The 18,206-nt window shown below is 42.8% G+C and overlaps 2 protein-coding genes across 4 annotated transcripts in view; one reads left to right on the plus strand and one right to left on the minus strand.

Annotated features, from left to right (window-relative positions):
- Positions 1–17,611, plus strand: part of CDH15 (cadherin 15) — a 38,629-nt gene extending 21,018 nt beyond the window's left edge. For both annotated transcript variants that reach the window (XM_069966052.1, XM_069966053.1), the window contains exons 2-14: positions 573–734; positions 1,911–2,066; positions 2,226–2,370; positions 2,563–2,723; positions 2,807–2,935; positions 3,947–4,132; positions 5,281–5,534; positions 6,329–6,471; positions 7,423–7,659; positions 8,087–8,326; positions 15,294–15,430; positions 15,682–15,846; positions 15,928–17,611. In XM_069966052.1, the coding sequence (XP_069822153.1) occupies positions 573–734; positions 1,911–2,066; positions 2,226–2,370; positions 2,563–2,723; positions 2,807–2,935; positions 3,947–4,132; positions 5,281–5,534; positions 6,329–6,471; positions 7,423–7,659; positions 8,087–8,326; positions 15,294–15,430; positions 15,682–15,846; positions 15,928–16,128 (2,316 nt within the window). In that variant the 3' untranslated portion in view covers positions 16,129–17,611. The remainder of the gene's footprint in view (positions 1–572; positions 735–1,910; positions 2,067–2,225; positions 2,371–2,562; positions 2,724–2,806; positions 2,936–3,946; positions 4,133–5,280; positions 5,535–6,328; positions 6,472–7,422; positions 7,660–8,086; positions 8,327–15,293; positions 15,431–15,681; positions 15,847–15,927) is intronic.
- The window catches only part of SLC22A31 (solute carrier family 22 member 31), a 38,270-nt gene continuing 35,047 nt past the window's right edge, over positions 14,984–18,206 (minus strand). For both annotated transcript variants that reach the window (XM_069966055.1, XM_069966054.1), the window contains exon 9: positions 14,984–17,230. In XM_069966055.1, the coding sequence (XP_069822156.1) occupies positions 16,849–17,230 (382 nt within the window). In that variant the 3' untranslated portion in view covers positions 14,984–16,848. The remainder of the gene's footprint in view (positions 17,231–18,206) is intronic.

Raw genomic sequence — 18,206 nt, forward strand, 5'->3', positions numbered from 1 at the left:
AAGTCATTGTAAATGTCCCTTGACATTACTGGAGTTGACCTTCACACACAGATCAGATTTGTGCACATTTTGGGCCTGTACGGTTTCCTGTTTCTAGGATTGCCCTGCAGCCTGAGGCCAGTTTATAACCTGCAGAATCACTCAAATTCCCATCTTGAATGACAGCAGTTGCAGCAATGGATAAAGTTTCAGAAACTTACAGGAACCATAGCCATGTTAAATTAACCCCATATCCTGCCAGATCTGCAGTGATTACTCTGAAAAGATGCAGGATGCCCAGTAAGAATGTAATATAAACCAGTATGACAGGTGTGGTTAAAGAACCCCCTTCCCCCATTCCCAAAGACTACAGTATATATAACCACTTGAGATCCCCTCTTCACAGTATGTATAATTTTACTTTTATTTCTGTGAAAGATGGGTGACAGGCGGTATATTCAGATATTTGCCTTTGCACTCAACATGGCAGAGTAGCTTGGTGGAGCGCTCCTCCTGGCACATAACCAGCCATACATGACACACATATCCATTCAGTGTTTTTTGATCAAACTAATATCCATCTTTTACCGCAGGTTATCAGCGTAGCCCCTCAGGATGAAGATGTCCATGTTTTGCGTCCATGGCACAAGCTACAGCAGGCGGTCAGTGGGATGCAAAGGTTTAAAAGAGCCTGGGTGATTCCTACAATTTCTGTCTCTGAGAATTTGAAAAGCATCCCCTCTCAAGTAGTGCAGGTAAGGTATCTGTGACCACATGCATGGCTCCGAAATTTAGCAGCAACATCTTTTATCTTATGTATTCCCCAAACCAGTTTTCCCCTATACAGTAGTTTACTGAGTATCAAGTTAATGCTGCCCTCTAGCGTACACAGTGCATAGCACACAAGTATAAATCTCCCAGGAAATCCACTTTACAGGTAGTTTACAAAATAACTTTGTCATGGCATGTCTATTAATCCCATAGCATCACAAGGTCTTACATGCTATATTTTTATGATTTATACATATATATATGGGATGATGCCCCCTACTGTAAATGATTAGAACTACTGTAAATGACACCATTCCGTGACTATTTACAATGTAGACCGATAATGGATTATCTTGACAAATTTTTATATTTTATATATTACTTCTAATATTGTTACTATTCCTTATAATATATACCTCAGCTGCTACAGAACCTCTGTTATAGGAGTTAGGCTGTGTTTCTACATGAATGCAAATATATATGTTTCAAACTGCGCCACCTTGTGTTCGCCAATGGCCATGCAATGTTGCTGGAACTTTCGACAACACTGCACAGCCATTGGAGAATACAAGGAGGCATACACGTGGATTCTTCTTCATAATTGATATGAAAGTCTTTAAGACAGGGTTATGGTAACAATTAAGGCCTTTGAAGCACAGATACGAAAACATTTAAAATGACGTGTTTAAATATCTCTGCTGTCGGTTACTGACTGTGTTCGGGTCATTTTTCAAGCATATCCAAGTTTTCCTTAAAGGGGTTATCCAGTGCTACAAAAACATGGCCACTTTCTTTCAAAAATAACACGACTCCTGTCTCCAGTTCAGGTGCGGTTTGCAATTACACTCCATTCACTTCAATGGAACTGAGCAGCAAAACCCCACCCAAGCTGGAGACAAGAGTGGGGCTGTCTCTGGAAGAAAGTGGCCATGTTTTTGTAGCGCTGGATAACCCCTCTAAGACTGAAAAGTGCTGCAAACCATTCTTCTTGGTCCAAGCCAAGACTCAGAACACAGATCCGAAACTATTAGCGCAAGCAGCAGCCATACAATCTAATTTACCGACACGTCAATTACAATTCTCCATTGCTGTGTTGGGAAAGTATATACGTTTACATGTATCAGGGGGTGCAGTTTTTATTATTTATGTCCTTCTTTCAGATTAAGTCAGATAAGCAGTATCAGAGCAGTGTTATCTACAGTATCAAAGGACCAGGGGTTGACGAAGAGCCCAAAGGCATCTTCACTATTAATAAGACTACTGGAATTGTGTATCTGAATGCAGTGCTGGATCGTGAGAAGATTGATCGCTTCAAGGTATATCATATGAATGGCATGTCACAGCTGTATGGAATATGTGACCTTGTGACACTCCTGGAGATCTAATATTCTTGTCATCATCACCATTTTACTGTAATGACAGATAGTGTGGGCAGGTACTGTTGAAACTTATTTTTTTTCTTTCCTGTTCCTCAGCTAAAGGCCTTTGCACTGGACAGTCATGGGGCTCCCCTCGAAGAACCCACTGATTTGGAGATAGTCGTTCTGGATCAAAACGACAACCGTCCAGTGTTTACACAGACGCTGTTCAAAGGATATGTGCTAGAGAATGCAATTCCAGGTACTAGCTTTTCTTGCTGGAAATGGTAACACCTATAGCAGTGGTGTATTCTGCATTATATAAGTGCAGGTCTGGGCTCCTCCTGGAGCTGCAGTTATGAAGGCGATAGGCTCAGCTGCTCAAACCCATGTTATAACTGCCATAGGATCAAAGAGCATAAGTTGTAACCATCTTGTGTATGCCTGCCTTTAGGAACCCTGGTAATGAAGGTAATAGCCACCGATGCAGATGATGCCAACACAGACAATGCTCAGCTGAAATATTCCATCATCCAGCAGGATAGTCGAGAGATGTTCAGTATTAACCAGGACACTGGAGAAATCCGGACAGTCCAAGTGGGAATAGACAGAGAGGTAACATAGCCTCCAGATCAGGTGTCTCGAGAAGAATGATGAAATCTCAATGGAATATTAACCATTTCTGTCTGTCCATACAGGTGGTGGGATCTTACAACCTCACTGTACAGGTGGCTGATATGATGGGAGAAGGATTATCCAACACAGCCAGTGCAGTCATTTCCATTGGGGACCTTAATGATAATGCTCCTCTATTCACGCAGGAAGAGGTAACAGATCATGGCTGTATGTAATTGTCCTGCTCTTTGATAGTACTTTGCTTTACATGCCCAATGGTGACGTTTGTGAGTGTCTTGAGGAAAACAGATATTGCAGCTTTTTTATCTCTAGGGAACAGTCATAAATCTGTGTATTATGACTATGATTGGAATCAGCATTGGGGCATTAAAGGGGTACTCCATCTAGAAGGTTTTTTTTTCTTTCAAATCAACTGGTTTCAGAAAGTTATATAGCTTTCTAGATTACTTCTATTTAAAAAATCTCCAGTCTTCCAGTACTTAGCAGCTGCTGTATGTCTTGCAGGAAGTGATGTATTCTTTCCAATGTGACACGGTGCTCTCTGCTGACATTTCTGTCTCGGACAGTGCTGTCAACAGAGAGCACTTTCAGACTAGAAAGAATACACCAAAGATTTTCACCAGAGTACCCCTTTAAAGTGAAACAACGAGCAGGTTAGAAGAGTCTGACCTGCGGTTACGTTGCCATATAGCAGGAGATGCTTTGGAAGAATATAGGTCTTACCTCCATCATCATCAGCATTTTTGTGCAATTCTGCATTTATTAATATGTTCGTTTGGTGCAGTGATGGTGGGTACTACGGCTCTCTGTGCACTGATCTGCTCGTCCCTCCTCATGAATCCAGCACTCTGCAGTAACATCACTCTGGAACACTCATCACTGCAGAGCGCTATCTGAATAATCATGAAGAGGGGCCCATTAGGTTACTTCTGTATATGAAAACAGATGAGGATTATCTTTGTGCAGAACAAAGGATCAGGAATGTTTAAATCATTGTTTCCCCAACATCCGCCATAGAAGTGGAGTTGGATGACTCCCATTAAGTATTGCAGAATCCACCAACAAATTGTGCATTGGTACTATTGGAGTTTTGTTGCTCGGGCATATTTTGTGTGTTTCAGTTCTATTTATTGTCGGGTATAAACAATACACTATATCAGCATATTGTTTCACTTTTTTTTATTTATTTCTTTAACTTCTAGTTTATTATGGAGGTCGCAGAACAAAGCAGTGATATAGATGTCGGGAGAGTGAGTGTCACAGACAGAGATCTCCGTGGCTCTCCAAACTGGATGGTCAAATACTCCATCATCAGTGGAGACCCCCAAGGTGCATTCACTATTCGCACAGACACCCAAACCAATGAGGGCATTCTGTCCCTTGTCAAGGTAACTACCATATCTTCACATGTAAACAATACTTTGTTACTGGTAGAAGAACTGAATTTGCTTTGTTTTATTGCTGGAACGATTGATAAGTGTTTATCCCAGTCCTAACCCGTCTCTTCAGTTTACCACTGAAAACTGGCACCTTTCTTTCATCATGTAAACAGGCAACTATTCCACCCACCCATCCTCTTTGTCCAGCTACCGATCCATGTTGTTTATCCAATTTTCCTCAAAGCTTTTTTAAAAAAACATCTACCTTGAACTGTCTTCCAACCTCTCATCTAACTCACGCACCTTTTATAGTTCCCAATCCCACCACTCTACTGGTCTGTTAACCACCAAACCTCACACCAATACTCTGTCACCTTTCTCATCAATCTACCTTCCCTCTGCCTTGTTCTTAATTGACCAATGCCTCCTGCTATAAATCTTTTCATCCCTTGATGTCACAAATCTGTCCCTCTCCTGAATTTCCCAATAACACAGTACATTCATTGTCTCCCACTAACATATTCACTCCTCATCTCACCCTCTGACAGTTGCTATCCCCCACAACTCTGTACTAATATTCTCAATCTATACATATGGCCTGGGACAGATGATAGAATCCCATAGCTTCAAGTACCACTTCTCTTGCCGACAAGTCTCTCTGCTATCCAGGATCCCGGAGTGTCTGCCAGCTATGTCATCTTTTTTTATTTCTCTCTCCCACTTTCTAAAGCTCAACATGTACAAAACAGAATTCTTGATCTTTCCCCTCTCTTGCTTGATTCCCCAACCCAAACCATCAGTTACAGTCACTGGCTCCATTCTCTCCCCATTTCCACAGGACCGCTATCCTGGGGTCCGCTGTTGGTTCAGCTCTGTTTTGCACATCCAGACCCTGACCACCCCTGCCTAATAAACATTTTTTTAATCCTCTTTTTTCTCAACTTTGATTCAACCAAGCTCCTGAGACATGCGCTCATCGTCTTGTTTGGACTACTGTAACATCCCCGTGTGGCCCTCCACTAAACACCATTGCCCCCCTCCAATCTGTCCTTAACTCTGCTGCCTAACAACCGTCTGTTTCCCTTGCTCAGTTCTACAGTACAATAATGTTTTTGGAGCTATTGTTTCCATGAATATATTGCTACTCTCTCCTCCAGCCTCTAGATCATGAAGCAAACGCCATTCATAACCTGACTGTGTTTGCTGAGAACGAAGTGCCACTTCTCCCAACAGTTCCCCGCACATCCCAGTCCAAAGCCAGGATCAAGGTCATTGTAAAGAACCGGAATGAGGCCCCAGTCTTTTCCGAAAACCCTATGATGGTGAGAGTAAAGGAAAGGATTGACCCAGGCAGTGTCATTGGTGTCTTTACTGCAAAGGACCCAGATATCAGTTTATCCCAGGAGATCCGGTGAGACATGATTTGTAATTTTTTTTTCTTCTTCGTAATCTCTTATTGCTACTCACCCACCCCCCAGAGGGAAAACCAGAGCACTCAGTATATCCAACTGGGACTGACTGTCCACATTAACCTGACTAGTGTCAGAAAGTTTTTAGGGTTTAGAGCTAACATGTAACTTAAGTCTTATTGGCTGGCTCTTGGAGATTACATCTCACAAATACCTGACTTCCTAACCCCCACTGGCCTGGTTTACAACTGCTAAAGGTGGCAATTGTCTTACACAATTTGCGTAACTGCCATTGACATTAATAGGAGTTGCCTAAACCATCTAGCAACAAGGGCTGTGGAGTTTACATAAATTCAGGAGTAAACTGTGAATCAAGCAGTGGCTCTGTTTCTAGGACTCGTCCTGCACTCCCTCCTTCTCCTACCCCTCCCCATAGACTTCTATTAGAAGTGAAACCTGGTCTCTGATAAAAATCTGTGTTCTCTCTGCTCTACCAATTCCATAAGGTAATTCTGAATAGGTGCAAAGATAAGAAGTCAATGGGCGGTGTGGATTAAAGGAACTGCAAAGGAGCTAGAAAATGCAGCATTTTTTCTGATAAGATATATTAGTGTTTACTATATACACTTAGCACAATTAATTTACAGAAAGTTGTTTATATATTCAGAGGTACATTTCAACTATTTGATATCCATTTCTTTATTGCTACACATCCATTAAACAAAGTCTCAGGCACACTTGTAAGTTTTATTAACAAGCAGATCATCATATATTATCAGTGTTTCTATTTCCCCAGATACTCTTTGGTTTCTGATCCTGCAAACTGGCTGCTTGTGGATGCTCAGACTGGACAAATTGGGACCAGATATAGCATGGAAAGGAAGTCACCATTTCTACAGAGGGGATGGTACACTGCACTGATCACTGCTGCTGACAACGGTGAGATAAGCATCCCCTCAGTATTTTGTTATGGTTAATGCTATTTAAAATATTAAATGCCCAGACAATGTAATTTGCTTGAGGAACCAAAGATGACCCTTATGCTGGCATCTGTAGTGCAGAACCAGCTACACTGAAGGATTTTTCTCAGACATAATGCCTACCGTCCATCCTGTAGACAGGAGGTAAGTGTGTAATCATTGGAAGTTCCATGTTTATATAGACTTTTAGTCAAACATGTGCACTGTGCAATTATGAAAGGGGGGGGGGGCGGTTGTTGGCGTCTGATATTGTATGAGAGTATGGGTGCGTTTACACAGAAAGATTTATCTGACAGATTTTGGAAGCCAAAGCCAGGAATGGATTTGAAAAGAGAATAAATCCCAAACTTTCCTTTATGACCTGTCACCTGTTTATAGTCTGTTCCTGGTTTTGGCTTCAAAGATCTGTCAGATAAATCTGTCTGTGTAAACACCCTATTATTCTATGTAATTTGCACTGCATACTGGTGAAAAACAGCACCACCTCCAGTGTCGTTATGGGTCTTTAAAGTTTATGACCTTATGCATATGGAGGATCTTACGTTGTTGAGTCCAATGAAAAATTCATCAATACTTGGTGTGCATGGATGGGATTTCAGGACCCAACCAAGTACCCTGCTCTTCTGAGATATATTGGCTGAAAGGCTTTAGTTGGGTTAATTTGCCTTGGGAGATGGGTGTGGAATGACTAGTGCACATGGCATAGGTTACTCTTGCCCCTGAATCCCTCCCCCCCCCCCCCACACACACACTTTTGTCCTTCCCTCTAGCTGCTGCTTCTTCCTTCCCCAACTGATCATAAGATTTCACCAGTTTGTGCACAGGTGATAGATTTTAATTCTGGGACAATTCCTTTAAATATATCTTACAATATAACTTACTATATTTTTATGTTCTTCCTGTATTTCAGCTGTGCCCCCATTAAGCTCAACAGGGACGCTCTCTGTGGAGGTGATAGAACTTAATGACCATGCTCCAGTGTTGTGGCAGCATTCTGGGGAGCTGTGCAATAGTCCTCATCATGGTCAGGGGTTACTGCTGAGCGCCACAGATGAAGACATGCCACCCCAGTCACACCCATTCCACTTCCAGCTAGATCAAGCCTCCATAGCCCTGACTCTTAACTGGAGCATCAGTGAAGTGAATGGTAAGAAAAATTATTAATTTAATAATTCTTCAAAAGAATATATGCATTGCAAAGATATCCACTGTGTATAATATTCTCTATTAAGATTTTTTTTTTACATGTATTCCAGTCCTAAACCATAGCAGACAGCTCATGTGACATACCAGCTACAGAGTAAAATAAATCAATGTGTTTAGAAAGATCTGCAGTGTTTGACAGTGATAGATCGGGTAGAACATTGCCTTATCATAGTGTTTAGGTGCTGTATGCCATTACTTCAATTAATGGAAATATGAGATTATCTTGGCGCTTACTGAGGGAATATTTGTACAGTGAAGTATTGCAGAGTTGGCAGTAAGTTTGCCACTTCAAAGGTCGGTGTTCTAGAACAGAGTGTTTTGCAAAATACTTATGTTTCACCAAGCAAATCTTGTCCCCCTCTCTTCAGGTACCCATGTGATGTTGGAACTACTCAGTGAGGTGGAAGAAGGAGTTTATACTCTGCCCTTGTTGGTATCAGATTCTGGTGACCCACCCTTGGCACAACTGCACATGCTGAATGTGACTGTATGTCATTGCGATGCAGTTGGCATCTGTAGTGGCAGTGCAGCTGCGCTCTTCAGCTCTGGTGCCGGTATCAGCCTAAGTGCACTTATCATTATTCTAAGCAGTGTGGCCTTGTTATTAGGTAAGTCTGAATAAACATGCCTAGGCCAAACCATTTCTATATAGAGCAAGGCTAAAGCTGCAACAACTTTGTATTCCTTCAAACGTACATTGTTTAAAATGTTAGGTTACGACTGTTTTGCATGTGGCAACTTTCATTCCTTTATCATGTAAGGCTACATTTACACGTACCATGTTCACATTGTGTTTTCAGCTGCACTGTTTGTCTTTTGTTACAAGTTTGAAGCACAAAAAACATGCTGCAAACACTGTACATGTGAATGTACCTTAAGAGTACCTTCACACGTACAGGATCCGCAGCAGATTTCACGCTGTGGGTTTGCAGCGAAATCCGCTGCGGATGCTGGTACTGTGAAGGTCTATGGCAGGGCCGTCTTACCCATTGGGCATGGTAGGCGGCTGCCCGGGGGCCCATGCGTCCTAGGGGGCCCCTGCCCTGTGTCATATTCCCTGGCCCTTTAACTGGGAGTGCTCCTGATCAGCGCTGGTACATAGGGGCTGTGCACAGCTCGCTCTTGTGGCCGGAAGCTGCATTCTGCTTCCGGTCACTAGAGGTCTCTCTCACCCCCTGCATTCCCGTGCGGAGCAGGAGAGTGACGTCACCAGCAGAGCCCTGAGAGGAAGGAGAAGCTGGAGGCCTGAAGCACAAAGCCTGAGTGAGTATGTGCTGATACCAGAGGGGGGAGGCTAGCTGGCAGGGAAGGTGTTAATCATGGGAGTGCTCTCTGCAGGGATGCAGACAGGGCCGTGGGTGAACTGGTAAACAGGGAGGGGGAGGGATCGGGGGTGTAACTCCTTTGAGTGTATATATCTCCATTCAGTGTATACAGCAGTGTATTATATACTTATCCTCCTCCTGAGTGTGTATATATATCTCCATTCAGTGTATACAGCAGTGTATTATATACTTCTCCTCCTGAGTGTGTATATATATCTCCATTCAGTGTATACAGCAGTGTATTATATACTTATCCTCCTCCTGAGTGTGTATATATATCTCCATTCAGTGTATACAGCAGTGTATTATATACTTATCCTCCTCCTGAGTGTGTATATATATCTCCATTCAGTGTATACAGCAATGTATTATATACTTATCCTCCTCCTGAGTGTGTATATATATCTCCATTCAGTGTATACAGCAGTGTATTATATACTTATCCTCCTCCTGAGTGTGTATATATATCTCCTTTCAGTGTATACAGCAGTGTATTATATACTTATCCTTCACCTATCACTCCATTGTTGTCTCCCTGTATGTATACTGTATAATACAATATACAGGGAAACAACATGGTTCATATATAGAGAAGGGCAAAACAACATGGTTCTCATATATAATAGTCATGTTGTTGCCCCTCTGTATATATGAGACATGTTGTTTTGCCCTTCTCTATATATAAGCCATGTTGTTTCCCTGTATATTGTATTATACAGTATACATACAGGGAAACAACATGGTTCTCATATATAATAGTCATGTTGTTGCCCCTCTGTATATATAAGACATGTTGTTTTGCCCTTCTCTATATATAAGCCGTGTTGTTTCCCTGTATACTGTATAATACAGTATACACAGACTCCCTGTATTATACAGTATACAGGGAGACAACATGGCCTATATGCAGAGGGACAGCAACATGTCTCATATATAGAGAGGGGCACCAATATATATTAATTAGGCTTTTACCCACCACCTGTATACCCCACATATACCTGTACCCCCCATATATATATTTGTACACATATATCACTATTATAGGCTATATAACCACCTACCTACTGCTCCACCCTTATACCTGTATCTATATGGTAGATAAATAGGTGGTAAGGTATATTGCCTGTAATAGTGATATACTGTATGTGTGCAACATATATGACAATCACTATTATAGGCAATTTACAGTGGTGCCTTGGATTACGAGCATAATTCGTTCCAGGACCGTGCTTGTAATCCAAATCACTCTTAAACCAAAGCAAATTTTCCCATAAGAAATTATAGAAATGCAGACAATTGGTTCCACACCCAAAAAATAATGATTTATTATTCTGAATAACATGTAAAACAGATGAAACAAACATATTGTGATATTATAAGTTACTGTACAGTAAGGGAGCGGATGGGAAACACAAGGGCTTGACAGAGACTGCAGGGAGCAGGAAGGAATGAGCAGGGCAGATGTGGGCACATACATGCAGCACTCTCTGTCCGGGGAGAGAGGGGTTACAGCTATGGAGAGATTACCCCCACAGTCCTGTCCCCTGATGTAAGCCCCAGCCTGAAGTGGATCTGCTATGATTTGGCAGGTGAGGGAGACTTCCTGGGTCAGAGTACAGAGCTGTAGACCCCGCTATTCAGACCATGTCCCTCCTCCACCCGCCCTCCCACCCAATACAGGGAGCTCTTAAACCAAAACAATGCTCTTAAACCAAGTCACAGTTTTGAAAAACTGTGAGCTCTTAAACCAAGTTACTCTTAAACCAAGGTACCACTGTACCTTACCAGATAAGAGGGGCGGCGGCCGCTAGGGGGGGGGGGTTAATTCGCACCTCTGCCCAGGGGCCCATAATGCTGTTAAGACGGCCCTGGTCTATGGGGTTACATATCCACAGCGGCATTATCATATACCTGGCGCTTTAACCCCTCACAGCCTTGGCCCGGAGCATACATCACCTGCTCCAAGCTCCTGCTTGCTTCGGGGCCTCCCAGCTGTCAATCAATGCACTGCCCCGCCGCTGCACACTGATGGGCTGGGAGATGCCGGGGGGCTCCAAAGCAAGCAGGAGCCTGCAGTAGGTGATGTATGCTCCAGGGCTGCCCCCAGCCTGAAGCATACATTACCTGCTCAGTGCCGCGGCTGTGTGTGAGGCTCCCGTCGGTCCCCATCAGCCAATCAGTGCTGCCGTGCACTGATTGGCTGATGGGGAGCAAGGGAAGCTAGGAGCCTCACACACAGCCGCGGCGCCGAGTAGGTAATGTATGCTGCGGGGTTGGGCTGGGTTACATATTGGCAGAAGAATTAAAATTCCGGTGAGTGTATGTGACCTATTCAGCTTCACACTACCAGGTTTCGCAGCGGATTTCACTGTGAACTCGCAGCGTGAAATCCACTGTGGATCCGATATGTGTGAAGCTACCCTAAAGCTTATACTAAGGACACTTTCATATGGCAAAACTAAACGTGGATCTAGCACAAGGAAGAGTTGCAGAGCTTTCCATTATACTTTTCTCTATGTAGGTTCAAAAAATTTGGTTCACAATTGTTTAAAATAGGCCAACTACTGGTTGGTTTAAATATTGTCTAGCCAGTCTTCAGCTATTACCTGTGCACATTGCATCTAAAAGAACCCCTCAGGCTACGATTCTTGGCTGCCTGTGGCTACAAACTAATTGTGCTTTGACCAGCGCTCATAGGCAGTGCCTTTACATAGCACAATTAGCCAAGCAGCCAGGCCACACAAATGATCCTTTCGAGCAGCCGTGAAAACTGACAGCATGGATATGAATATATCTGTGCTGTCAAGTTAACAGACCACACAAGCTGTGCATACATACCTTTTGCGCTGCTGTGTGATCCAGCAGTCTGCTCTCCTGTCCGGCTGTGCCTCTAGATGAGGTGGCAGCCTGAAGATACAGTGGTGACAGGAGTGCAGGATGCCAAATCACACAGCAGTGTACTATGTATGTATGCACTGCAAGTGCAATGTGAAAACGGACAGCCTAGATATTTATTATCTCTGTGCTGTCAGTTTCCCTTTGCTATCGGCCACACATCCCCTCTTTACAGAGTAAGGTGTGCAGCTGTTAATGATAAATTCTGAAGCAGCGCAAAAGATAGGATCAGCTGAGGATTGGACGACTTCTTGCTTCGTAGCTGATCCCAATCATCGGCCCAGGGAGCTATTCTAGCAATGCTCCTGGCCGGTAATATAAGAGGTCCTTTAATGAGAATTTGTTTCAAGCAGCTGCATTTTCACTAGAAAGCTCATTATTTTTCAGGTCATTAATTTCACATACCTTTTGCTTTAATCAAACAGAGACACAATCTAATAGAGTACAACAATATTTAAATTTATTTAATAATTTAAAGTGAAGCATTCAATGTACAGTCCCACCTTGCAACTACAGGTAGATGACACCATTCCCGCACGTTGTGGACAGTGATCACATCATTTTGATGTGGCAGTTTTTCTGGTAAAGACATGCACCCACTGGCCACCATATGTGGGTGTGAATCCATCTGTATGCGGTAGCTAAAATGTGGGACTGTTTCCCTTAGACCGCTGTGCTTTACACGATTGTAAAAAAAAAAAACATTTTGTTTTCTACAGAGGATGTCTGTAGTAATTAAAGTGACTGACAGAAATTATATTAGTATGTAAATATGGCATCCTTTATAGCATTGTAGTGACTAAACTAAAGCTGGCACCAATTTTTACCACATTTGTAAATTTCGCCCCGCTGATTTAGGATACATCTTTGGTGTGAAAGGAGATGGCATAAGTAGCAAACAGGTTTAAATCCTTTGTTTGGGTCATTTATCAGTTACACTGTAACAAAAAAAAAACCACAGCAAAAAACAACATTTTAGGGTGCGTTCACACGTACAGGATCTGCAGCAGATTTGAAGTTGCAGATTCAAAGCAAATCAAATCTGGGCCATTAAATCTTCTGCAGATCCTGTATGTGTGAACACACCCTTAAAGTGCATTCTCTAAGTTATTTTTAAGTCTGTCACTTTAAGGGTAGCTTCACACGTACCAACTCGCAGCGTTAATAACGCTGCGAGTCGGCTAGGTCCTGGCAGATCTCTTTCACTACATACACACAGCCCGACTCCCGCTCTGTATACATTACCTGTCCTCGCTGCACGGAGTCCCGGCGTACTTCTCTCCCGCCCGGCCAATCAGTGTGTTGCCCTGCCGCAGCCACTGATTGGCTGGGCAGGAGAGCAGTACGCCGGGACCCCGTGCAGCGAGGACAGGTAATGTATACAGAGCGGGAGAGGGAGCCAGGCGATACGTGTGAAGCTACCCTAAAAAAACCAAGAGACATGTCAATAATTTTGATCCATCAGACCCCCACCAATCATTAGCTACGGCTGGGAGAAACTCTCAGCTAAGCCCTTCACTCCTTGTCTTGCTGCAGACTGAGACTGGCTCCATTCCAGCAAGATGGTGAATGATGTGCTTAGTGGAGCACTTTTCCTTGCTCCAACAATTAGTGGGGATCTGAACAGCCAGACCTGACCAATCTAAACTTATGACACAAGTTTTTTTCTTTCTTTCTTTTTTAGAGTGAGAGGGAAACATGCTATGCAAACATACTATGTGAAAACCACCCCAATATATTATTATATACCAATGCCAAGTACCCAAAACAAAGGCTGCACAGAAATCACTAACACTGTACGTGTAGCTCTTGGCGCACCATCAGTGAGCTGTCTAACAGGCTTTGTAAGCAAGCGCTGATCTAACAGATCGGCACTCACTTATCAGGCCGTGTAATTTGGCCCATAGCAGAGTTCTTCATTTTATTTAGTATTAAAAAAAAACAATAATTACAAGTTAAAAAAACACAAACCTTATGTGTAAGTTCACACAAAATGTCCATGTGGATCTGGAAATACCCATTCACTTTTTACTGATCTGTTCTTAGTTTCATAACAAACAAACAAAAATCTGTGAGAAATATGCTACATGTGAACTTAGACTTAAGGTATCAGGTTTGTCCCTATGCTTGAAATATACACGAGCAAAAGCTTCTAGTGTATATGCCAAGAATATCTAAGGACCCGATTCACCTGAGGGATACAAAGGAGTCCCTCGTTTGACCTCAATATAGCAAATATCAGAGTGTCTTGTAGCAACCTGTGCAGCTATATGACTTCTACTGAATTACAGCAAGCAGAGATTATGAGGCAGTGCATCACGGTGGTTCCTGGTCATGTGACTGGGAATTACCATGGTTGCACCATCACGCTGCGTTGCGACCCACCTTGTGAGTCACAACACAAACCAATTCACTTCTAGGAGTGAAGGGGTCGCTTGACACACCAGTACCTGGCCATGAGCCCAGAAATCGCTGTGTAAGCCCAGCCTTAAATTAGTGAGGAACTGATGCTACGGGGGAGATTTATTAAGCAGTCTTAAAGTCAGAATACTGCAAATATTTAGAGCTCAGCCTTTATATATTGCTGAGCTGTGAATTCACTGGAGCTTAAACTTTAAAAGGGAACCAATCAGCCTGTTTGGGCTGATATGGTTCCCTTGAGCATTGTATAAAGCACCTGGAGCGTCCCCGACACGTACCGGCTGCAGCAGGTGCTTTATAACGGAGAAAATGACTTTAATTCCCGGCTCGTGACTAGATACGAGCGGGGAAGTAGTCATGGTGGGCGGCCCTCGCTCGTATCTTGTCACTGCGCTCTGCCTGTCAGCGCGCTCGGCGGGATGATTGACAGGCAGAGAGGCCAGTAACGGACCTCTCTGCCTGCCAATCATCCCCTCTGAGCGCGCTGGCAGGCAGAGCGCAGTGACTAGATACGAGCGGGGAGCCGCCCACCATGACTACTTCCCCGCTCGTATCTACTCACGAGCCGGGAATTAAAGTCATTTTCTCCGTTATAAAGCACCTTCTGCGGCCGCGGCTGGTACGTGCCGGGGCCGCTCCAGGTGCTTTATACAATGCTCAAGGGAACCATATCAGCCCAAGCTGATTGGTTCCCTTTAAACAATAGCAAGATGTGCTGGGTCAGTGTGACATGATGTGGTTATGGCTGACTAACCCTTTAAACTGGAGAACGTGATTTTTCCTGTAACTTGATAAGTAAGACATAGTCAAAGAACTTTAGTAAGTTAAATAGTATAATGATCACAACTGATATATATATATATATATATATTCTATGAAATGTGTGCATGTACAGATGTACACATTATATACATGTTATTTGTTGTTTTTGCAGTTCTTGCTTTGCTGCTTCTCCTGTTTCGCTGTACAGCTGGTAACACAGCACAGAAAGGGTTACTGTCAGACTCTGAGGATGACGTGCGGGACAACATATTCAACTACAACGAGCAGGGAGGAGGAGAAGAGGACCAGGTACTAACAGTACTTTTTAACATAACACATTAAAAGGGGTGCCTTTTTTTTCCTCCACAAATAGTGTTTCTCAATTGTCTATGGGGTTAAGCCACACTACAAGAAATAACACAGGACAAAAATGGCACTGTTTGCAGGGGAGAAAAAAAAGATGTACCCTTTTCCTAATATCTGACAACCACCCCTATCTGGAACAGCACAAAGGAACAGGTAGCAATAAATAACAATACTGTATCTTCATATCAACATAGGATGCCTATGATATGAACCGCCTCAGAAACCCAGCTATGGCAGTGCCACCATCACCTCGTTTCAAGCCTCCAATCCGAAAAGATGCTCCCTACAGTCAGACACTTCCTCGCTATCCTCGGAGACCTTCCAACCGACCTTCTGACATAGCCGACTTCATACATGACGTGGGTTCTTGTGTTTTATCATTTTTACTGTCCAGGTAACTTGGGATGGAGATGTAATCACTATTCCCGTCTCTTTTGTAGGGGTTGCATGCAGCAGATTCAGACCCCAGTGTCCCCCCATATGACACTGCACTGATTTATGATTATGAAGGAGAGGGGTCAGTTGCTGGGACCCTCAGTTCCATCTTATCTAGTGAAGCCGATGCTGATCAAGATTATGACTATCTGCAGGAGTGGGGTCCACGATTCCGCCGGCTGGCAGACATGTACGGAAACCAGTGACTGTAAAAGCTACTCTCTACAAAGAGACTGTAAATTCTGTCTTATTCTTTAGCTGGAGACACTACACAAGACTGGCCATTGGGGATCATTATTTGAAGATTTTCCAAAGCAATCCCAGTGTATATATTGATGGTTCTGCATTGTATATGTCCGTAGATGACCAGTCAGAGCCAGATTGATACTGTAGGTCTTCATGGTCCATGGGAAGCTGACCAATCCACTGCTAAGTAACAGTTTACAGTACATGTAAGGCATACTGTTTTTCTTATTTATGTAACAGCAAGAGGGTGGGACCAATTTCTTAGAAGGGCAGGGTGATGTAGATAACACTGGGAGTAGTGGCAGAGCAAGGCAGTGGGCTATTACTTTGTCCCTGGCCTTCATCCTGGAGGTTTGGCAAAGTGAGAGGGAGGAACACAGGTATGAATGTATAAATACACTGGGATCAAGCCCGAGGACTAATAAATAATAGAGCATCATTGGTAGGTGTGGGTTGATACTTTGGCTAATAATATCATTACCTTGAAACTTGATGGAAAATCCTGGTGGTTCCACATTATGGAAAACTTCCTCATAATTCCACATTTTTTACATGTAATAAAAAAATCTTTGAGGAAAGTAGGTGTCCCGCTGGTAATCTGACCGAATCGGCTAGATGAAGAAACGATTCCCAATGCTTCTCTATGAGGCACGACTTATACTTTGCTTGCTGTGGTCCGTTTAATCATTAGTCAGAGCTTTATTATCTTGCCCATTTGTAGAGTTTGTTCTAATCATTTTCTTTGTGGAGCTTGCTAGACGGGCATAGCTATCTGGGTTGTAGTCAGCACGGGGCTTGCCATGGGAAAGCAATGGCACTGCATCCTGAGGAGCTTGTAAGAGGAGTGGTGGACGACGCAGGCTGTCTCCTTGTCTCAGAGTGTCTGGGAGACTCTTCCTTTTAGTTTCCGGTAAAAGGAGAAGACTAAGGACTGACAGGATACAGAAGGAGGAGAAAACAACATGGTGCAGGAAGAAGCCAGATCGCTGTTGCAGAACAATCATTGGAAGAGAAGCACGACCCAACATACTGAGCCCCAGGATAATACCCAGGACAGAGCCCCTAGATGCAAGGAAAAAAAAATTAGATTTTCTTCACTTGTAATCAAATGTGTATACACACCTTAACAGGTAAGCCAATGAGAATTAACTGAGGCCTGCGTTAGCCTACAAGCTGTTTTTTTTTTCTTTTTATTAAAAAAAAAAAAAAAAAAAAAAAAAATTAGAAACTTTTTTTTTACAGTATTAAAGTATTAATCCCAAACTTATACATAAATAAGATAATGTATAGCTTTTCATGTTACTACTTTTGCGTACACCTTTTTCCTCCTTACCTTTCATATCATCAATAGTCAAGGAGACAAATGAGGGCTAAGTTGTACTTTATTGGCATTTTTCATTTTTTTCCATATAATGAATAACAAAACAATAAAAAAAAGATTATTTGTGAGGTGAAATAAAATGATATTTTGTGGGAATGTGTGTTTTCAGGTTCACCATATGGCACAAATGACATGTGTGGGTCAGTCTGATCACTGCAACATATTCCATGTTTTATAGGTGATGTGACAAAAAGAACAATTACGGCACTGGTTTTCCCTCATTTACAGTATTCTTTGTGTGTCACAAACAACATTATAGTTTGGACATTTCCACAAATGGCAATACCTAATATGTTAATTCTCTTGTAGCTTAGAAGGGATACTAAAAGTAGAGAAGTTCTGTATGGTGGCAATATACCTCATGTCTCACCCTTCTCTTATATGAGATGAGGTGTACATTCATGTTTGCAGAGCATCTGCTTCCGGAGTGCACTCGCACAAGGGTTCAGTGTATTCCACAATGGCAGAGGATTTCATGAAAGTGTACTGACATCAGTCTAGGGGCAAGTCAAGCCCTCAATCATTATATAAATAAAACTCATCACGGGAAGGCAAGCAGCGAGACAGAAGGGACGGTAGGCCGGGCAAATCACCACCATACAAAATTTCTATTTGGGTGGGTAATAAAAAAATTAAGCAGTAAAAGCATATATTAAA

Source organism: Dendropsophus ebraccatus, chromosome 4 (genome assembly GCF_027789765.1).
Source record: "Dendropsophus ebraccatus isolate aDenEbr1 chromosome 4, aDenEbr1.pat, whole genome shotgun sequence".
In the NCBI taxonomy this organism is placed as follows: Eukaryota; Metazoa; Chordata; class Amphibia; order Anura; family Hylidae; genus Dendropsophus; species Dendropsophus ebraccatus.